This window comes from Triplophysa dalaica, chromosome 11 (assembly GCF_015846415.1).
Source record: "Triplophysa dalaica isolate WHDGS20190420 chromosome 11, ASM1584641v1, whole genome shotgun sequence".
In the NCBI taxonomy this organism is placed as follows: Eukaryota; Metazoa; Chordata; class Actinopteri; order Cypriniformes; family Nemacheilidae; genus Triplophysa; species Triplophysa dalaica.
This window is the reverse complement of record NC_079552.1, coordinates 11,917,441-11,939,944: the sequence shown is the minus strand read 5'-3', so window position 1 is coordinate 11,939,944 and position 22,504 is coordinate 11,917,441. Positions and strand designations below refer to the sequence as shown.

The 22,504-nt window shown below is 36.1% G+C and overlaps 3 protein-coding genes across 4 annotated transcripts; 2 read left to right on the top strand and 1 right to left on the bottom strand.

Moving 5' to 3' along the window:
* The first annotated feature begins 2,618 nt into the window (after nucleotides 1–2,618).
* On the top strand, nucleotides 2,619–8,682 carry sncga (synuclein, gamma a). 2 transcript variants are annotated; one of them, XM_056760851.1, is made up of 6 exons: nucleotides 2,626–2,909; nucleotides 5,797–5,838; nucleotides 6,058–6,185; nucleotides 6,423–6,443; nucleotides 7,120–7,176; nucleotides 7,856–8,682. In XM_056760851.1, exons 1-5 carry the CDS (start codon nucleotides 2,789–2,791, stop codon nucleotides 7,174–7,176), a joined length of 369 nt encoding a protein of 122 aa, XP_056616829.1. In that variant the 5' UTR covers nucleotides 2,626–2,788; the 3' UTR covers nucleotides 7,856–8,682. The 2 variants fall into 2 exon arrangements, with proteins under 2 accessions (XP_056616830.1, XP_056616829.1); XM_056760852.1 differs by lacking the exon at nucleotides 6,423–6,443 and having other exon boundaries at nucleotides 2,619–2,909.
* Nucleotides 8,683–9,756: 1,074 nt separating this feature from the next.
* On the top strand, nucleotides 9,757–12,154 carry zgc:193505 (uncharacterized protein LOC559113 homolog). Its single transcript, XM_056760715.1, has 3 exons — nucleotides 9,757–9,916; nucleotides 11,531–11,737; nucleotides 11,900–12,154. The coding sequence occupies exons 1-3, from the start codon at nucleotides 9,790–9,792 to the stop codon at nucleotides 11,950–11,952; spliced, it is 387 nt and encodes a 128-aa protein (XP_056616693.1). The 5' UTR covers nucleotides 9,757–9,789; the 3' UTR covers nucleotides 11,953–12,154.
* Nucleotides 12,155–12,293: 139 nt separating this feature from the next.
* glud1a (glutamate dehydrogenase 1a) lies at nucleotides 12,294–22,504 on the bottom strand. The gene is given in 14 exon segments (XM_056760714.1): nucleotides 12,294–13,198; nucleotides 13,687–13,749; nucleotides 13,866–13,922; nucleotides 13,924–13,958; nucleotides 14,800–14,923; nucleotides 15,137–15,217; nucleotides 15,299–15,436; nucleotides 15,603–15,740; nucleotides 16,487–16,666; nucleotides 18,351–18,445; nucleotides 19,145–19,208; nucleotides 19,670–19,725; nucleotides 19,812–19,892; nucleotides 21,961–22,504. Coding segments are annotated over 14 exon segments (1,635 nt in total). The 5' UTR covers nucleotides 22,364–22,504; the 3' UTR covers nucleotides 12,294–13,078.

Here is a 22,504-nt window from a genome sequence, read left to right as displayed (position 1 = left end):
TTGCCAAAAACATACACAAATATTTCTACAAGACTTGTGACTGTCTCCTCAGTGCTAACTTATTAGCATCATTGTGCAAATTGGTTCCTCACATTCAGTGGCCAATCAGGAAGGCCTCAAGCACGCTTACATATTTTGTGTCATAATGAGAATAACCTCTGGGTTGAACTTGCATTTACCAAAAGCGCTTAAAGAAACATTCTTCTCACATCAAACTCTTTCGAACAGATTTAACAATAAATAAAATATTTTGTTACCAGGCAACAAAAGCGGTTGCAATGGCTTTTGAAAGTCCCCAATATTCCATATTTAGACACTGTGAACATGAAATTCCTTTTTTTAAAACAATGATCGTCTTTCACAATAATTTGTTAACATCAAAACGAAGCGGCATGTTTTAGATTAAGCCACAATGATCCATCAAAGTTATTTGATATGGGCAGATACTTAACTTTGGAAAAGGACACTCCTGTTCTATTTCTTTAATATGGTACTGAATGTTTGCCATTCTCATATATCACGTTAGTTAGATGATACTCCAATGTACTCTAATTTTACTCTTTTGACATGCTTTAAAAACAATTGCTTTAAATATGTAACCATAGAGAGATGAATAATGTTATCGTTTCAAAGTGCTTGCCATCAACCCTCACCCTTTATCTCCTCAGTGACAGCAGGGATGTGGTATGCGGTATGATCACAGAGGGAATTTTACTCTGTATTTCAATCTCAAAGCAGCTCAAGAACATGACTGTCCTGAATCCAAGCACATCAGGGACAGTTGCTTCATCACACTCTTACAGTAACAACAGTCAGCTGATCAGTCTGGCAAGCCACAATGACTCCTCCTGTAGAAAAAGATAAAACAAGAATTAGAGAGAGATCTTAATATCAGACTATATACAACCATACTGTATGTCAAATAAAAATATAGATAGCCTGTTTTATAGTTTTGTTCTACATACGCTATATGTAAACCTTACACTGTAAAAAAATAATTTTACATAATTTTTTCCATAATGTAATTTTTTTTTCAATGCAGTAAAACTGTTCTTTTATGGTTTATTTCTTGTACCCATTCAGCCGAAAAAAGTTTTTTTTAAATACGATAATAACAGAAAATACTGTGACAACATGACAACAGCTTTTTTTTGCAGTGTACCCTATTAGCATATAAAGTACTTTATATACAGCTAGTATTTTGTTGAACATTTTTAGGACACTATAAAAGTCTGTACTGTAATGTTTAATTGAAAGTAGTAAGAATTTGTTAAATGTTTTGTTTTACAACAAATCGAATTTATGAAATATTATATTAAAACAAAAGGATTGACCTTCATTACAAAAATATCATTTTGGTTTAGTTTTGGGAAATGTGTTGGTAAACAAGTACACCCCATCTTTCTTTCATTTATTAAGCAGTCAATAAAGCTCTGCATCGTTGGGTTTGGAACGCTCAAGCTTCCAGAAATAAAAAGCCTTTTGTCAGCTTATGAATGCCATTAAATTAGTGCTGGGCCCAAACAAGAGTCTATTTCACAAAGTTTACCAATATGCTTTCGATATCACAAAGGGATTTGGGGATGAGATATTTCACACGGTCCTGTCACAATGTTGATGATTACTTCAAAGCACTGATCATGCTGCTTTTCCTAGTCTCCGTTTATTCTGCATGCCTGGTTTTATATCGACCCGATAGTGTTGAGATCCAAGCGGCCGATATCGGATCACATTCTCTCTTTGTCCTGTGAAATCCAAGGCGTTATATTTAGACTTACAGCATGGGTAATCTAGTTAGTCTGGACTGTGCGTCATCATACAGGTGTCACATGACTCTTGGTGACCAAACAATATTTATTTTAATAATTGAGTAGCATACTGTGGTAAACAGCTGTTACTAAACTACGCTGGATGAATGATAACTGAATTGATATTTTCATGAATCAGGGAGGTATATACTGTATATATAAATATATATGTATGTAACCAGTTGAATCAAATTTAATAATGATGTCAATTGAAATACATTACTGGTTATTTAGAGGGAAGTTTGTTATTTCTCTAGGACAATAATATTGGAAATAGCAATAGCCAAGACTTAGTCAGTTAAGTTAACCAGGTTAACAATAAAATATGAATTTAAGTCCAATTTGGGCTTGAAGCTAGATTTCCTTACTGCCCGTCTGAATTCAATAAGCTAGTTTTTCACTATTGTACGTTTTTCAGACTAAATTTTGTATTTCTGTTTATTGATTAATATTTAGAATTCTATACAGTTATATTCACCTCATTGAGTGAGTGAGTGAGTGAGTGAGTGAGTGAGTGAGTGAGTGAGTGAGTGAGTGAGTGAGTGAGTGGCCCAAATCCATATGCCTTAAAACGTTAAGGCAAGCTGTTGTTTATATTTTTACAAAGCGGCACATTTATGTTTAACTTGTGCATTAAAAATTGAATCTAGCAGTACGTGAATCTCCTTTATTATGGACCGTTGCAAAAGCTGGAAATGATTTCTTCTGTTGGATTCCATTTCCTGGCATTCCTCTCACCCACTTGCTATTATACCCCCATCTCTCTCTCTCCCTCATACACTTGACTACGCCTCCTCTTAAGGGTGTCCCAATATGTCTGAGTACTGAGTGCCCATCCCTCTCTCAAAGGAACTGCATATACTCTCTGCCAGACTCACTTAGCACACAGGCAGGCATAGAGCGGCAGACATACAGCTTGATCCAACAGTTAAAAGACAAGAGACAGTTCCAGCTAAAGGACATAGATTAAAGATCACAGCATGGATGCACTGAAGAAGGGATTCTCTATGGCTAAGGAGGGTGTGGTGGCTGCCGCAGAGAAAACCAAGGCTGGGGTGGAGGAGGCAGCGACCAAAACCAAGGAGGGGGTCATGTATGTGGGTACGTACAAATCTAACTGAGACGAGAAAATCAAGAGATATTACTGATAATTCTTAAAAAGTCAAGGGTTCAAAGTACTGTCTCAAAATTCATTATTTGTATTGCTTTATTTTATAACTATTTTATTTTTATTCCTGTAATCGTTAGCTATTAAACAATGTTTTAGAGGGTAAATCGCATTACAGTTTGAAACAGTGGCAATGACAAACTCACTCTTAAGTGTTACGTTTAAAATAAATAAATTTACATGATTTAAATATAACATACAATAAAATGCTTAAAGATATCATTAAGGGACGATTGTTAGCTTTTTAATGCTCCATTATGTATTTACTCAATATTATTTCTGCTTATGATATGTGAAAACAATGTTAATTTTGTATCTATATCAGATAACCAAATGAAAAAAACTGATGATAACAGACCTGCCAGACAAAAAATATGAGACAGAAGCACATTACTACATGTGACCATTGTGCTCAGTGACCAGAATGACATAGAGCACTCAAACACATACAGTACCAGCGCCATACACCTAAACAGATCAACAAACCATCTGCCCAAACTAAACTACTGTACATCAGCTATGAAAAAGAGCCTAATAAAGCGCTATCCCGAGGTGTGGCTTTGTGTTTTAATCTCTAGAGGAAAGAGAGATAAAGAAGGAAAGAAAAGAGATGGGAGGAAAGGAAGCCCTTTCATTTCCGTCAATAATTATTCAGGATGCCATTAACTGACGAGTTTGATCAACCCTTTAACAAGAAAAACTCTCTAGACAGATCATTTACTCACCTTCAAATTATTGCAAATCTTAATTTCTTTGTTCTGTTAAACACAAAAGAAGATATTTGGAAGAATGTCAGTAACCAAGGAGATCTAATCCCCCCATGACTCCCAAAGTATTTATTTTCTCTAGTAAATGGGGCATGAGATCATTTTGGATACTGACATTCTTCCAAATAGCTCTTGTGTTCATCAGAACAAAGACATTTACACAGGTTTGGAACAATCTGAGGGTGAGTAAATGATGTCCCTTTAATTTTAATATCCGGATAATTATATAATATATATAAGGTGGTGGCAGGTAAAAAGTTCTCTGGTTTTGCTTTTGAAGACTGACTGTAAGCACACGTTGCACTGTAATTCCATTTGCTTCCAGTCCACTTCACATCCCGGCCCACAGAAACCAAGGTCGGCTCGGGTCAATACACAATCTTTTATGATTCATAATAGCTCTCAGTGTGGGTACACACTGATGATGGGAATCTGTCAGTATGGCATAGAAAAAAACATCTTTGCTTTCATCGTGTTTAAGAAAAAATGGTACTATTACCTCTGAGGAAGGACATAGTTTCCATGCTGTACATTTTTGCGAGTCTGTGATCAAGTGAAGGAAAAAGCATGTCTATAGTTTATTGGGAATGCTCACATAGATTAGATCTATAATGAATAAATAATTTAATGGTTTTGCATCATAACAAAGTAATACATTAATATATTAATATGATATATTATCATAGGTCAGGCATAAAAATGCAATACAGTACATAACAGGTGATCTCTATTTCATATCTTTGCTAGAAAAAACCCCAGGGTTAGACATAGACTAAAAAGAGAAGAAAAGGAAAGTCTGCATGACCTGGAATGAAAAATGTATTAGAGTTAAATGTCTTCCACTTATGTACAATCCAGTGTAACAAATATTCTATTAATTCACATATGCACGCATTCACATTTGCTAGGTCACTATCAAGAAGAGACTCGTACTCCTTGTATTCTCTCCCTTTTATACACACGGAACACAGTGTAAAAATAATTCACACATGCATATAAATACATTTTAATAAATTGATTATTTGAAAAATGTTAAATAATCTACATATAGATTACATTATGCAAATCAAACAAAATACCATTTATTTGCCATTGCATTTTAACACCAGTTTACTCCTACAACACCAGATTAACTGTGTGAGTTTAATCCAGTTTATTTTTAGATAGATTGGAAATTATAGATCCATTAAAGGTGGAGCATACCTTTTTTATTTTTTTAAATAAAGGATTGTCCTTTTTGTGTTTAACAAAATAATCAAAACTCTTAGTATGGGACAAGGTTGCTGTTTATTCTGCATATCTATATTTAGTACACCACAGACTTTTAATAACAGTAGCAGGCTGCAGAGGTAGAGATGTTTTATGCCTCGTCACGTTATCAGAGATGCTTTAGAGGTGACATCATAATGCAGCAGTGGTTGGGCAGGGGTTATATTTTCAATTTATTGATTGACATAAATAACTCAAGATTCCAAGCTTTTGTGTACATGTTGCAAGAATGTGCACATCTTGATAGTAAATGTCCAGAACAGCAGAAACATGTCACGTGTCTCTCTTGAGGGATGTGGTTGTTTTCTCAGTGTGTGTGTTTGTTGGGGGGAAATGCTGTGGGCTCAAAGGTTCCGGGAAGGAACAGAGCTCATGTTTGTTCTACTGGACATTTGTGTGACAGAGATTCAATGCTGGAGATGCCGGGGCCTTTCAGAGGCCGAATGGGTTTTTTCCACTGTTAGCAGAGTTAGCATGCAGAAAGCATCCCATTGTAGGAGGATCTGGATCTGTTTATCTTAATAGCACTTAGTGGTTCCATTCAATAGTGATTGGAGAACTAGGCATTTTGAGATTTTGTAGTTGCTGGGAAGCAGATATCTGTCTGAAAATAATCTTAGATTGAGGCAGATGGTAAATAAATTGTTAGACAAAAGTTTGTGGGAAAAAGCATTCGCTTGTTAGAGTTCCTTTCAGCCTCAACGAGGAAGCATCAACTGTGCCACTGAAGCTTGCAATAAATAATATTATAGGCCTATGTAATAATCTGTTTTGTTTTTGACAGGCACAAAGACAAAGGAAGGTGTTGTCACAGGTGTAAACCAAGGTAACGGAAACAACAAATTAACATAAACAGTTAATTTCATTAAATTGTTCTAGAATTGCGTTATTGTAAATTGCAATGGTACTTTATATTTTAATACCTATAGTTTTCTTTTCAAATCTACATATTTCTTTATGCATGGAAAGCTGTATGGCAACAATGTAAAATTGTGGAAGGCACTATAGAAGTAATTTATTTTTAATTGAATCGTGTCTGTCCTAGTTGCTCATAAAACAACAGAGCAGGCAAATCTTGTGGGTGAGACTGCTGTAGCTGGAGCCAATCAGGTGTCAGAAAAGACAGTGGAAGGCCTGGAGAGTGTGGTCACATCTGCTGGCCTGGTCAAACAGGTGAGCACAAACCTAAAATACAATATGTTGTAACATCAAAATGAAGAAGACATCACAAGGTGGATGAATGTATTGAGGTGAACTGTATTATTATTATTGTTTGTGAGCTCATAATAATTCAATATGTGTATAAGGTTTTAAGTGCTTATTATTTCCGATGGCTGTTTTGGTGTTGTTTTCATTTGATTTGATGATCATGTTACGATTTGCTTTTTCTTCTTACCCAATCATGGACAGGATGAGCCGGGGAACACTGAGGTGCTTTCAAAAACTCAATAAATGCATGCGTGCAATAAAAGCATGCTGAACTCTCTCAAAACCTAAAACCCATCGCCATCAGATTCTAATCTCTCCATTTTAACACATTAAACTAACAAACAAATATCTAAACTGGATATATGGTAAATGTAACATAACATTTTATTTTGTCTCTAACAAGATATGAAATTAATCAAGTTTAACAGAAATTCTAATTCAAAAATGTAACCGCACTAACTAAGCAAAGGCACCGGTTTTTCTAAAGAATGGTAACCACAAAACTCAAACATATATCACACTCTTCAAAACCTTAAAGTTAATGAACATCAAACACTAACAAGTGTTTCTTTTTACTGAAAAATGCATAAAATAACACTTATTAAAGAAAATAACTGGATTCAGTTATATGACTAAACATAAAAAAATCATGTCGTCACCACATTTCAAAAAGTTGTGTTGATTTAACTTAAGCAATTTAAGTCAATTGAACAAGCAGCAAAAAAATGTATCGTATGTTCTCTGAGACAACTTAATAACTAATAATACCTAAATTGATTAAAAACTCATCTTAGCTTATCTCACTATCTTATCTAACTTATCTTAAAAAAGAGTTAGTACAGGTGAAGACACTCAGCTGAGTTGTAAGTATCAAATGTTTATGTTTTTCTACCTCCAGGGGGAGCTCTCAAAGAAAGAGGGAGCTGTAGAGCAGCCTGCAGATGCTGGACAGTAGGTAAGAGGATCTTGGAATTTAACATATTGCTACTTTTGTTAACGCTGTCCTGTAGAATCAGTATGTAGACCTTATGTATATTGTATTGTCAAAATCGTCAGTAAGGAAACAAGTGCATGAAATGCTGTATCCCAAATTGCAAATTGAGCTTCTATTTACTACTATTACTATAAGCTACTATTTATGTATTTTGTATGTATTATGCAGATAGAAGCATTACCATTTATGAAATAGTTATTTTTTAGCCACCATTAATTATTTCTCACTAGACTTGTCATGACATGACTGCACTTGTTAATACTGCCTTTTTAAAATCAAATATGCAAATAGAAAGTGGAAAGTATAATAAAGTAAATTAAATATGTTAACACAAAGACATCCCGTGATGGCATACATTTTAAGTTTTATCAATTGAAGACATAACTGTTTATATAATTATGCTTAAATGTACTTTCCTTGTTTCAATTGACACTTCATTGTCAGACCTCATCACTTTTACTAGTCGTGTAAATTGTCAGACTTGCCAGACAGGAAACACTACATTTGAACACAGGGCGCTTCAGCATAGTTGTAATGCCAAAAAAAATGGGAGAAATACACAAAATGTACCTAAGCGTGTGTTTAGCAGACATCAAAGATGATATTTGATCAATACTTTGGTCCTTCTCTTCCATTACAGGCTGATGTCAGGATAAACAGTCCCCCATGATGCTCCGCTTGCTGAGAGGAAAGAGTACATTAGCTGCTGGCAATGGCTGAATGTTATCAATGCTAAACCTCTAATGAACACAAACTAATACCAAATTTCACAAAAAAGAAAGAAAGTGTCTTTCTCTCTTCTCACAGACAACCTATACTTACCTCAGTTAGACCACTTCCATCACATACAGAGATAGTATTCACAAGAAAAAAATACACATGTAACATCAGAAACATTATTTAGCTATGCAAGATTTTAAGTGAACATTTCAAGCATCATACGTAAATATTTTGCACACCACCTGTCTTTCATACCTGCCCTGAAGCAGTTTTACACCACCCAATGCAACAGATATGAAACTATTTACACAGTCAGCATCAATGAAAATATAAAGCATTTCAGTCCAAACATCTGTTGTCATCCATTGTGCATACAATGACACCTGACACACCAATTGTTAGTAGATTGAAGAAGAAATCTGGCTAAAAATGTTCCTGTCCTGTAAGACTCATCATATAAAGTGTGTTTATAGAGAAATTAGTTTTGTTTTAAGGCTTTGGTAATGCACTTATAAGTAATTTGCTGTAGAAGCCTTTCTAAACAACTTACAAAACCTGCAAATGGTATCAGAGCAGTTGCTAGCTTTCAGGATTTATGTCTGTGGAAGTCAGGCATGCTGTCTAAGTATTACTCTCGCTTTAACCACTTGACCATATTCATTTAACTGACATGGGGGAGCCATGACATCTGAAACACTTTTTTTTAAATACATCATCTGTAATAAAATCAGTTTTGTGAAAAATACATTTCAATTCTCATGTTTATTTCTTGTTTGTTATTATTGTCGATATCCAATGCTGACGTTCAATTACCATCCAATGTCGCGTTAAGTACACATATAGGTAGCAAAAAGAATACAGAATGTATGTGCATTATGAAATGTGACTTGTTGTATTCAATGACGTCTTTTGAAAAAAAAGAGGCATGTCGAGCTCCACCCTAAATTTAGTGAAACTGAGAAGACTAATTTAAGAACGCTGAAAAAACCAAGACAAGCACACCCTTAACACCCTAGAACATCCCTCTCTTCTTTACATCCCCATTCTCGGCACACCCGCATAATTAAATATTCATTTCTCAAAAAAATCAATGAGTTATCTGCCTAAAAACCTATGTGGGTATTATAATCCACTGAAAAACAGCCAATCGAAATGCCCCACTTTGTAAAACATAATAGTCCCTATGCGTATTCTGAGCCTTTATATTACAGTCATTCTACCTTATTGACATTCCAGTTATGGGAGGAGACCACTGGCTCAGAGGAAAGCCATGTACACCAAAACATTAACAATGCAACTGATGTCAGTGACAGCCATAACATTAACATAAAAACAGTAACTAGGCGACTACAGCTTATTTGCTCAATGGTTTCTTTTTAATTATAAAAACCATAAAAGTCTTGGAGGGTCAGAGATGACAAACCCTAACAAAACTCACTGGCATGTGATTGTCTAATGATCCTGAAGACCTTGATTAATTCGCTCAGGTGTGTTTAATCAGGGCTGGAGCTTAACTCTGTAGGGTATTATTACCCATCCAAGGCAGGATTTGAGGAACCCTGACAGTGTACAGTAAAGTACACCCCACTAAATAAAAAAATTAATAGCCTATGACAAAATACTGATCCATTAATACATAACACATATCTTTTTACTAGTATTTTTTATTACATAAGTGTTATACTGAAACCCTGACAGATGATGGGTCAGCCCACCAGATAAACCAGTCAAGCAAGCCTGAGATCTTTCTGTCGAGAACATCTTTCTGCTCCACCCTGGTTAAAGCAGCCAATGGGCACGCGCATCAATGACGTATTTACTCGAGCATCGGCTCTAAATAAAAGTGCGTGCGCGATGCTTCTCAAAACATTTCTGCCACATCCTGACCCACTTACAAACTCTACAAACATGTCTTTCCTTTCAGGCTTTATGGGTAATAAAGCAGCAGGCTCATTTGTCGACCAGGCTGTAGACCAAGCAGGTGAGTTTTTTGTGTTTAATAACCTTAAACTTGTGTGGAAAGTGTCTCTTCTTTTGTATTTATTTCAAGACACTCGAGGTCGTGATTTCGCAAAAAAATGCAACAGGTCATTTATATTTGGACTTCTTTAAATCTGAAGTGGACAAAGTTGTAAAAAGTTTAGTAAAGCGGTGAAACCTATTTCCTACGATATGACGTTTTAAAGCCATGTTTGGTTTATTGTTTTACATGTTGAGCCGATGTAAATTCCCTTATTTACATGCGCTAGCATGTGATTTTATTGCAGTGCCATTTGAATCGGAAAAGTTTTTCTGGTATCGAAAACACCAGGCTTGTGTGGTTTGGTGTCAAGTAAATGTTATTAAATTATCACGAATTACTTTGTATCTATCGAGGGAGTCAATTTGACGGTTTCGTTTGAACAATAAATACATTTGAAGCAAACCGGAACCGTATCTCCCCCAAATTTGACAATTAAGTGCATGAATTACATCACAAGAGGTCATCCTGAAAAGAGTGCATGAAAATTAAATAAGCCCTTAAATAAAAAAGTGATAAAGTCTACCTTTAATAATATGAATACTATAAGATTCAGTTCATATGAAATATGCACTTAACTGTTTGCCACAAATCGGCAATATGGTTTTCCATGTAGTTTTCAATTAGTTTCACATTGTATTTAAGTCACTGCAATGTTTGTTCTTTACAAAAGTAGATGTTAGATGACATATTACTTGAGAATGCAGTTAGTCCAGGGGCCAGTTTGATAAACATAGCAGCTAAGTTAAGACTGTCTTACCAATGACTTTCACCGACTAGCATTTAGTTAGGACTAGTCAGTCCTACTTTTCCGATTTTCATTTGACCGATCTGCCTTTTTATGTAACCGACTTAAATAAGGTATGTTCAGTCTTGAAGAAAGAAATGAGATGACTAACTTGTACGACTAGTCGAAGTAGTTTATGCAACCGGTCCCAGTAAAGGCATTTTAAGACCTTGAAAGTGTGGTTAAAACAAGCCTTTCATCTAAGCAAAGTTATCCATGAAATGCACTGGGGAACAGTATTGGGTAAGTTACTCTGAAAAAGTAATTAATTACTAGTTACTCATTACATATTCAATAGTGTATTTAGATTACTGTCCAAATTACTCTGTCCAAAAAGTATTTAGTTACTCATTACAAATGACTTTCTATATCCTACATCAACCTTGATTAGTTAAGTGATTCAAGGAAAGACATGAAACGGCTGATTTAATTCGTTCAAATAAATAATATTATTAACTGACCAAAGTATTACAAATGTGAGCACAGATTTTAAAGACTTTGAATTTGGATGTCAATTACACTATTGCACACGCATATATTTCACAAAGTATTTAGTTTAAGTACATCAAAAGTAACTAATTAAATTACAGAAAACATATGAGTAATCCCTTACTTTACTTTTTCAAGGGAAAAGTAATTAAAATACAGTAACTAATTACTTGGTAACTGGTTACACCCAACACTGCTGGGGAAGTCTTTTTTTAAATGCCTTTTTACTAAATGTTTGGAGAAAGGGGGCAAAGTTTTGTATCTATAGTGTCTGATAATATTTCCGTTTAATTCTCCAGCTGCTGTAGCCAAAAGGAAGGTGAAGGAAGTAATTTCTGGAAAAAAAGATGTTGACAATTCAGGGGGCATGGGAGATCTTTTCCCATCTGAGGGACAAAAGAAGCCAAAGCAGAAGGAAGGTGGTGGACTGTTTGGTGGCCTCCTTAACACCGAACCAGCAGCGCAACAACCACCAGCACCAGCTCAAAGCAGTGGAGATGACGGTGGTGAGTTTGACTGTCATTAGTGGAGAAAAAGAAATCTAACCGCATATATTCATTTCTACCGGTTTCTATAGACCAAGTGAAGATTTAAAATATATCATGTTTTCATCTTGGACCTAAAGTTAAATAAAAACCCTAAAAAAATGCCATTTTGTGTTCGATTAGGTTTCGCTGATGCGCTGGACGATCTGGCAAGTGAGTTTGGCTCACAGAAATGATCTTACATCAGGAAACACCTCTGCCCAACACCAGCACTGTTGAGTCATGGAAACAAAGCATATTTAATTTGTAACTTTTGTAAATAGTTTTAAATATTAGTTTAACATTTTCAGCTGGACAACGACATCAAATATGAGGAACTACAACCTATGCACATCACATTCTTTTGTTAATTGGTTCAAATAAACAATTTTTGTTGCATGTTTTGTTTTAGATGTCATGTTTCATTACGATATATGAAGTGTTTATTGAATATTAAATGTCTCTTGGCTGGAAAAAAGATTTGAGCGATGTTCAAACCATATATTTTACATAAAAGGTGAATTTGTAACACTGCACATATTTTCATTAACATTTTATTTGATTAAACAATAATAGCTCATACAAACTATATTGTTCTTCTGTGGAATTCAAAAAGTTTCATATTAAACGCCATTATAATGAAAATAAAGATTTGTTCCCAAAAATAAGCCCTTACATTTGCATATAAAGAAATGCAATTGTTTATCAATAAGGTCCAGGCCACAACTTAAAAAATGCTTCTCATGAAACGTCGCCATGAAAAACCGTTTCAAAGTGCCGCAAAACTAGAAAACCTTGTGCAATTTTTTTGGTCATGGATACAAAAAGCCTGAGGTTCATCTTGCATCACCTTCCCCATCGAACACATTCATTTCAAAAAGGAAAGAAACGACAAACTATGTAGGTATTAGAAACTACAGCCACATCCCATTTCATTAAGGATGTTATTGTGACTTTAAGCTTTAATGGTCCTCTATGTGAAGCTTCATTAATACCAGACCCTAAGGAAACCCTAGCAAAAATAATATACTTTTGGCCTGTATTGATAAACATTCCTGCTGTGCAAAGAGAATAATATGTGCATTAAAGGGACTTTGGTTTTAATTTTTTGTAACAGTCATGCATATTTGGAAAAAAGCACTAGATGAGATAGGAGGCTTTGAAATATGCATGTTTGTAAACACATGCATAAATTATAAGATTATATTTTTATGGGTGTATAAAATGTAAACGTGGGGAGCAAAGAGGTTAATGATACATCTCGGGTCTGCGCAAAACATCAGACCCAGATGTACAGAAAGAAAAGATCCTCAAAGAAGGCATCTATGTGAAGGTAAGGCCTGCTTCGTGGTACACTTTGAAGACTTTTTCAATGGCGTTGACATAGGCTGCTGTTCTGAGGTCCAGCCCGAGGTTATACTTGTTGGCTGTGCGCATGATTTGCTAAAAGGAGGAAAAAAGAGTTTGTGAATAAACAAAGCAATCCTAAAACATCGCTTTACAAACATTTTATACATCAAACTAAAGTAAACGGTATTTGAAGGACATCATAAATTAGCAAAATCTTTCAAATAAGGATTCGGCCAAAACCTGCACATCTTGTGGGTGTGGTGAATGATCAGGAATTAGAAATGCACATGTGATCTCCTTTCCAATTCAGAAACGAATGAAAGCAACAATAGCACAGTTGCAGTTCTCTGGTTACCAGATCTCTGTTCCACACAAACCCACTAGCTGGGTGTGTAACAGGTTTGTGTCAATGTTTAGAAGACAATAAAGATCATGCTGGGGGCACTCGTGCTATCCTTTACATGTACTGTCTCTACTTACGTAAAGGGATCATAACATCTCCGATCTTATGATAGTTTTAATGTAAAAAGTAAAGGAAAATAATAAAAGCAGAAAAATTGAATAATATCCACAGTACTAACTCTGGCAGATCGCTCCATTGTGTACGCCAATCCAGAATGCACAATGTCCTTCTCAGAAGCACCCTTAGCAAAAATGAAAAAGAGCTTATTGTCTGGTAATAAAACAAATTGCAGTAGAAATATGTAAAATATGTATTTATAAAAGACACAGGCTCATGTTCATGGTCTTTTGTACTAACAGAAATCCTGTCTTGAAATTCAGAGGTGGCCACGACAGGAATGGCTCCACCGTGCTTTTCCAAACTTCCTTTCCAGACTCTCCTGGACAGACACTGCCAAAGAATGCATAAGATTTCCATTATGAATCGGATATCTAACATATTTGTCAAGGGGAGTATTGATCAAAAGTATTTTTACACTAAAAAACTCCTTGTTCCCTCTCAGTGTACGTCTCCTACATGTTTTGAAATATACTCTAATATGTCCGAGGCTTAAACACTGAATTTACCACATTTATTGTAGTGCAGGTGAATATGTGACAAAACATTTTGTATGTATGATCGTACACGTTGCTTTTAGAGTCAACAACAATATATAAAAAAGCATTCTCTCCTCCCTTTTAAAAAGTTGATAGGCCTATTTATTTTGTTATCATAACTGTGCAAAATTAGGTAGAATTTTATTTAGGGCATTCACCCAGCGGGGAACCAGTAGAGCTTAAAAAACAGAACAAGCGTAAAGTTTTTGGTACTAGCTTTGAATGTGGCCATGGAAAGTATAGAGTGGTCAGACATTACTATTGACAGATTCAGTCTGTAGTGTGTTTCTGTTCATGGCTGCCTCTGTGTTCTCTTCATACAACATCTGCACCATGTGACCAGCAATAATGTAGGGTTATTCCAGGCCATCCAGATGAAAGGCAGGATAGAGCAATTGCCTGTGTTTTTTGTGCACACATGCCAAAATACACAGGGAAACACTAATCTCGCTGTCTTTCCTTGTAAGAACAGAAATAATAAAGTGAACATAACAACAGCCAAGTATTCTAGACTGCCTGCAACATAATGTTGAGCAATATACTGTTTACCACTTTCATCAGTAAAAACACACCTATATATTGTGCTATTTTGCCGCAGTCCCGTTGAGTGATTAATGTATTTATGATGGACTTACTAAGGAGGTGATAGTTTGAGTCTCTTTCATATTTGAAGGTCAATCTGCCATAACTGACGTGATTAAGATTCTTCAGCCACTCGAAGTAGGAGACGGTCACACCTCCAGCATTCAGGTACATATCCTATACATACATATCAATGTTTTTTAATTGTTTAAAACTTCAATCGCTAGGTGATATTTGCATTTACTAAACAAAACAATTCAATCTGGCCGTGTGGTTGTGTGACAAGAACATTTATTAAAACGTTATTTATTAAAATCTCAGAATCTCAGGCATCAAATTAGTATACTGTATATAAAAATTTATAAAAAATATTTGTATACTGTCACTTACAGGAATCACCATGATGTTCCTGTCTAGGAATATCTTGTCTGCTTCAGGTGTAGTGGGGCCATTGGCTCCCTCAGCAATGATCTGTCAATGCACAACACATAGTCAATAACTGAAATACTATGTTAAGCACTTGTGGTATGGTTGGATCTGTAGACCTCTAACCTTAGCCTTGATATTGTGGGCATTTTTCTTTGTAAGCTGCTTTTCACTTGCAGCAGGAATCAGGATATCACAATCAGCTTCCAAGATGCTGCCTTCATAGGGGGTGGCCCTGGGGAAGCCGACGATAGTGCCGTTGGCCTGGAGAGAGTTTGTGTAAAATCTCATTCTTCTAGCTACTACCAAACCAAAATGCAATCCAGTAATTTCTCCAGTACTGCTTATTGACCACAAGATGGCTGTCTTGGGGAATTTTCCGATGAAAAGTAATGTTCATGTAAGTTAACAAGCACGGATTTACACTGACCAGTTTGTAGTCCTCCAGCTCCTTGGGATCGATTCCGTTTGGGTTCCAGATGCTTCCGTCCACCTCTCCTATACCCACACACTTCGCTCCGAAGCGGTGCAGATAACGCATCGAGTGCAGGCCCACATTACCGAAACCCTGCCAGAGAAATCACGAGACCACAGAATTTAATTTTAATTTTGTCTGCAGCTATAGGGACGGTAAAAAGTGCACGGTATGAGATCATGTATGCTGTTCATGGGTTTTATGGGCACACCTGAACATCTGAGTGGACATTAAAATGATGTGAGTTAAGCATCTAAAGAAATGTCAAACCATGTTCATGTGGCATTATGAGGAACACTGTGCTTAGAGCTATTTTGAGGTGCCATCATTTTTCTTGCGTTTGGCAGCATCTTGTGGTCAGCATAGAAAAAGCATATGATCTCAGAAAAATCATGTGAAACACACAGATTTTTTTAGGCAAACCTGTTTTTTTTTTATCAAATGTGACACTGACAATTTCCATGCTTGCAGTGACGCAGACAAAAATGTTCCCGTTTTATAAAAATATTTTAGAAATGTATGTTTATATATATTTTTTACAAATATTGATCAAGCCTCTCATGCAAACACGGTCTATAAATATTTAAGTAAGCAAACTCAGAATGGCCCATGTCAGCATACACAAAGTGCTTAAATGCAGTTGTTGACTAATGTACATGTCTGTAAGCAGCACCCATGCAAATGGCTTGATATATTTCTCAGCAGACTGTGAGTTTTAAATCAAATATCCATATTTAAATTTAAAGACTTTGAACTAATAAATACATAGAATAACTCCTTAGAAAACAGATTCAATATGGGCACAAAAGCATAATGTAAGGACAATCAAATGTGCAAACCTGAATGACAAACGTCTTGTCTGCAAAGCCAGGATTCATGTTCAGCTGGCTCATGTAAGAAGCCTCATTGACAAAGTTCTCAATGCCATGGAAGACACCACGACCAGTGGCAGATATGCGCCCATGGATGCCACCCTGACTGATGGGCTTACCAGTGACACAGGCATAAGCGTTGATATCCTAAAAAGGAAAAAAAATTTTTTTTTTTAAGAATTCACATTTAAAATGAAGAAGAATGTTGTTTGTATTGAAATGAGAATGATCTAACCCACAACAATTAACCACAGATGTATGACGTACAAAGACTACACAGGCCACTAGTGCTTCAGCAGGATGTTATATATTCATATCTCTCATGTTCTGTCATTTATCTTGCTGCAGGGCAGCTTGCAAAAAAACACACACATCATCATAGCTATCCAGACAAAGCAACTGACTGCCATGGGAGGACAGACTGTAGACTTTCTCAGTAGAGCATGGAAAAATACACACAGGGAGCTTTGTTCTCCTAGTTTCATAACCACGCAATTTGTCAGGAATAGTCAAGGCTCTGGGCATTGAGTCAAAAACATGGTGACAGTCTGTTTTCAAGAGATATCCTGCATAATATTTTGATATCAAAGAGAAAACCAATTTTTTTCGAAATTAGGACACAAAATTTACGAAACAAAAACTACTAGCCCTGCTGATAAAAAAATATTTATAAATAAGATAAGACACTTTCTGCTTTTGTTTGAGACAAAATCTGCAAAGCAAGTGTTTAATAACAGTGGAACAACACAATCATAAGAATGACTACTTTCATATTTTGAAAGAGCTGAGCTCAGATAAGAGAACCTATCACACTAACATTATATCATACTACTATACTATACTATACTATACTTGTTGAAGTGTTATGTCTACAATCTTATCTATCCCGCATAGTAAATATGAAGTTTATCTTTAGTGACCTTAATATAATCTAAAAGTACCATAACATTACTGGGCAATTGGGCAATTCTGTGAAAATGTCAACCTTACCAGCAATATTTACTACGTTAACAGCACAGTTTTTAACATTCGGTGGTTCAAATACCTATGTGAGATCTCTCTTCAAATTTGTAAAGCATTTGTTTTATTTTTAGTGCATGATTTTTCATAGTCAACGGCTACATATTCCTCATAAATGGAGACATGAAAATGAATATAAAGTAATTTTTTATGTTCTATAAAGAGGCATCCCTTCTCCATTCATTGGGTATTATTGCTTCAGGATTGTGTATTTTATTTTACAGAAATCCTACAAAGTTATTCGTCTCCCAAGAACGTCCATATTTTGTCACATGTTTTTTGCATGTCACATGTTTTTTGCATATTTATTTCCCTTTTTTTCATATACTGACATTTTTTGATGTTTAGACTATTGACAAGGGTTCAGTAAAATATAAACAGATGGTTAAATATAATCGTAACAAATTAATTCTCTGAGCATGTTTATGTCAAGTCCATAACGCAAAATGTCCATAACGCTGGAATTGCCCCTTTAATTAAAGTTTCACTTACTTAACTGGTAAAACGCTGACTTTATCATTAGATTCCATGAGGTAACATTAGTTAACTACTACATTTCTTGAAATGAACTAACAATAAACAAAACCTCTTCAGCATTTTCTTTATAAGGGTGAATTTCAACATATTGTAAACATTTTTGAATTAACATTAGTTAAATGAGTAGTTCACTTTAAATAAACCCTCATTAACTTTCCATATTAATTTTTATTCCTACTATGGAAAGTCAATGGGGGCTTATTCAAACACAAATCAAACACTGCAACAGAAACATATTTTTGTGCAAGTAACCCATTATATGCTTTAAACTTACATTATGACCCATAGTGTTGGCATAAGTGTCGGCAATCCAGGACATTTCCCTTTCTCCTGTACTCATGTCAGGGGCTGGGACATCAATGCCAGGCCCTGACACAGAAAAAAAAGATATACTGCCATGACTCTCCACACCTCAGATGTCTCTGTGTCAACACATTGTAACATGAAATGGCAATTGTGCACTGTAACTGAGAGGAGTTAAACTGTAATGAAAGAAAGGAAGGTGCAAGCCAACACAGATCCAAAACGTGACCTACTGCATGAGGAATGTTGGCACCAACATAGTGTTTTCTGAACTAATGTAATTTAAATCCAGGTTATGTTGGTCTGGAAGCTAAACAATCAATTAACTTGTAATGTAGAAGAGGTTTCAATAGCAGGTTCATAACAGACCTGAATTCCTCACCGTGCTAACTGATTCTAAGTATTTCCTGACTATTGTTGTTCCTTTGTTGTTGCTTTGCTCTGTATTGTTTAAGCTGTTATTGAGTACAATTCAAAAGGAATCATACACATAATATACATCAGTTTGAAACATCAACTACTCCATTTCTAGGAGACCAACCACAAAAAACCTTCTCTGGTACTTTGAAATGATTCTCATGATGGGTCAAGACAAGAGGTAAAACGTCTTAAAGGGACCTAAACATTTGCACTACTTTCATTACTTCTTTAAAGAAAGAGGAACCAAGAGCAAGGAATGAGCTGAATGTAGATGGATATTCCAATTTTTCTGGCGGCTGTGAGTTTTGTGGGTACAGATTTTGTTTGCGTTTGCAAATAACTCACCAATAAAGCCCTTTTTAGCCAGCTCAATGGTAAACCTTCTTGTGATCTTCTCCAGTTCATTGTCCTGAAAGTAAAGCAAAAATGAAGAGACATCTAGAAAGAAATAGTAAAATGTGACAATACTTAAACTCTGACTAATAGCATAAACCAGCCATCTATTAACACAAGACTTCAAAGTGATTGTTCACACAAAAAAAAAATGTTTTAATAATTTACTATTTACTCTTGCGTTTTCAAACCTTTATGACTTTTTTTCTCTGGAGAACACAAAAGAGGATATTATAAAGCAATTTGGTAACCAAACAGCACTGGCCCATATTCACTTCTATTGTATGGACACAAAACCAATGCAAGTGAATGGGGCCAGTTAACAACATTCTTCAAAATATCTTCTTTTGTGTTCTCCAAAAGAAAGAGAGTCGTACAGGTTTGAAATGTCAAGAGGGTGAGTGAATGATGAAATGAAAGGTCAACATTTACAATATTTCTAGATTTACTTTTATTTATGAGAAACAAAATACTCACAGAGTAATTCCTTGGGTTGATTTTTACACCAGCTTTAGCTCCTCCAAAAGGCACATCTGTTAAAAGCACAATGGTTGTATGACTGTATGTTCGTAAAACAAAATCAACAAAATCAAACGCACAATTCAAACGCACAACTTACCTACAACTGCACATTTGTATGTCATTAGTGAGGCGAGAGCTTTCACCTCATCAACTGACACCTCAGTGCTGTAACGTATACCTGGAAAATACAAGCACTGCTTATTTCTTACAGATGCGCTTTATGATTCATGAACAGTAGACATTCTTTCTAATAAGCAGGAGAAGCTTTCTAATGAGTTAAATAATGGGCATTCTGGCCGCACTATTTCAACAACCTCATTCAAACTGTGATTGCCAAATATCTACCCACTGCAAAGATTGGCATGTTTCCAATGTAAAACTCCTAAAAATATCCATTTTAGGCCATTCAGAGTAGGAAGTCTGGAGGAAAATTCAAAATGGTTTAACGGCCTTGTGCAAAAACATGTCTGCAGTTCTGAGAGGGGAAATGTTGTGAGACAGACAGCCAACCAACTATCATGATGACTCACTCCCTCCGCTGAAGTGCTAGCGAAGGAAGTCTGGGCAGGACCAAACCAGGGTGTGGTTAAAGTCAGTCTGACTACCCAAACAACACAACCCTGTTTTCAATAGTCCTCATAAATGCTACTTGAATCGTGTTTCCTGGTTTTTGTTAGTGGTGCTAAAGACCAGCCGTTTCAACGGTTATTCCCACAGACTAAAAACCTAGAAAAACCCACAGGAAGGTCTCTTTCCTGATTTATGGGTGTTTGAGTGAGCGAGCTGAGGACATTCTGCTTTTTAGCGTAGGCACTAGTCATTAGTGAAACAATGCACAAATATGAAAAGAGCATGTTCAGTGGGCTAAAGGTGTAGTTCTCCTGTTAGCCATTATATTTGACTGAATCTTCTTTTTCTTTGTACTCAAAGAATAATATTTTTAGTAAATTTACATATCATATCTTTGTATTATTTATTGATGTTGTTGTTTAGTTTACAACTAAATTTTGTAAACCAAAATCAAATAACTAATAAAAATTAATTAACGACGTATATAGGCTCTTTAGGGAGTAACATCATCATATTCAGTGATGTCCTGTCACACAAGCACATGATACCTCTACTGTATATCTAGTTTCCAGGTTATAATCCAAATTTAATGATTTTAATCTACAATTGAATCTAAATTGAAGAATAATCCCAACCCTTGCTTGATCAACTCGTATACAATTAAATCACATACAACGCAGGGGATTGATGAAAAAAATCAACTATAGAAATCAACATAAATTTACAAAAATAACGTACAAGAATGTCCGCTAAAAAGTATAATAAAGAATATTATACTAAAAAGTATAAAAAAGCATGATAGAGAATAGTATCAAAAAGGACAGGGTTTTCATCCAACGAAACTGCGGAGAGGTTGAACTGGCCTGGGGTCTTCCACCTCCCTTCCTGGAAAGCTTTGCAGAGTCAGTACTGACTAAGCAGAATAAAAAACTCAATAAATAGATGTGCTTTACATGCCAAAAGTGACGAAAACACCTCTTACACGAAGACATTCCATAGTTAATGAATGATTTCACCACAACTTCCGACTGTAAATATACACACATATCTCTGCAAATATAAAACTGTAGGCTGCATTAAAAAATGAGATAAAGCAGAGTTACCCAATAAAATAAAGGAACAAGACCGACCACATTCCTGTATTGAAGATTACTGGAAATGTTGTAAAACCGTGCAACAACACAGGAAAGTACATGCAAATTACAGTTTTATTCATTGATTCAATCCACCACTTTACTATTCTGAAAGAGTTGACCAGCGTATGAAAGAACAGCTTATGCTACATATTTTTTTAAAAATATTAAATTATTTTTTATTATAAAATGAGGTGGCATCGTCTTTTAAGTGTATTATATTACATTTTTATTTGACAGGGATCCGTAAAATTCAAGTTATCGTGGCAGGAAGGCCACCGCAGGGTGTCGCTGTTGCACACCTTCAATTTGTCGAAATTCAACACGAGGCCTGTCATTTCTCTGTCAAATTACAGAGACGAAACCGGTTAAATAAATGCGTTTGGATTCGTTCCACATCTTGCATTGGGTTTGGAAAATGTTTTGAAAGGTAAGACCATAATATTTACTGTACGAACTCGCATGCCTTTTCTGTCTCTCCGGACTGCTCCCTAAACTCCAGACACACTAACATATAACACCCAGCGGTTCAAAGTGTCTCACCTCCTTTACAAGGTGTCCTGTGCTGGCTGTGTTGAGCTCTGTACCCCTCGATCATCTCCCACTCCCCGTTATCTCTCTTGATGGGGAACGACACGGACAGGACGTGGTTGCACGGCTTTATGATCTTGAGGATTCCCCGGACCCTGTGTCTCTTCTGCTCGGGTGTTTCTCTCGTCTTCAGGTCGTGCACCAGCTTGTCCTCCACGATCGAGGCTCCGCGGTCGAAGAAACCTTCAACCATGCTGAAAAAGTTTGGATCGTCATCCTTTCCCACCACGGCCTCGCTGTAGCGGCGGACCCGCAGAAGAGATGCGGAAGCGGGAAGAGCCGAGTCGACGCATCCCGAGGCCAGAGCGCCGCTGGCGGCTGCGCGACCGACGAGCTCCCCCAGATACCTGTACATGATTTTGATCTGGTGAACTTTTTCTGTGTTTAATGAAATGGAAGAAAGTAAGAAGGCTGGTAAGAGGGAAGGGCGGAGTGAAAAAATGAACACCACGGCTCCTCCTTTTTCTGCTCGACTCAATAAAGTGACAGCATGAAA

Coding starts and splice junctions, on each gene's coding strand:
- sncga (XM_056760851.1), top strand. CDS start 2,789: ATGGATGCACTGAAGAAGGGATTCTCTATGGCTAAGGAGGGTGTGGTG. Junction 6,186..6,422: donor CTGCTGGCCTGGTCAAACAG/GTGAGCACAAAC, acceptor AATCATGGACAG/GATGAGCCGGGGAACACTGA. Junction 6,444..7,119: donor ATGAGCCGGGGAACACTGAG/GTGCTTTCAAAA, acceptor TTCTACCTCCAG/GGGGAGCTCTCAAAGAAAGA.
- zgc:193505 (XM_056760715.1), top strand. CDS start 9,790: ATGCTTCTCAAAACATTTCTGCCACATCCTGACCCACTTACAAACTCT. Junction 9,917..11,530: donor CCAGGCTGTAGACCAAGCAG/GTGAGTTTTTTG, acceptor TTAATTCTCCAG/CTGCTGTAGCCAAAAGGAAG. Junction 11,738..11,899: donor AAGCAGTGGAGATGACGGTG/GTGAGTTTGACT, acceptor GTGTTCGATTAG/GTTTCGCTGATGCGCTGGAC.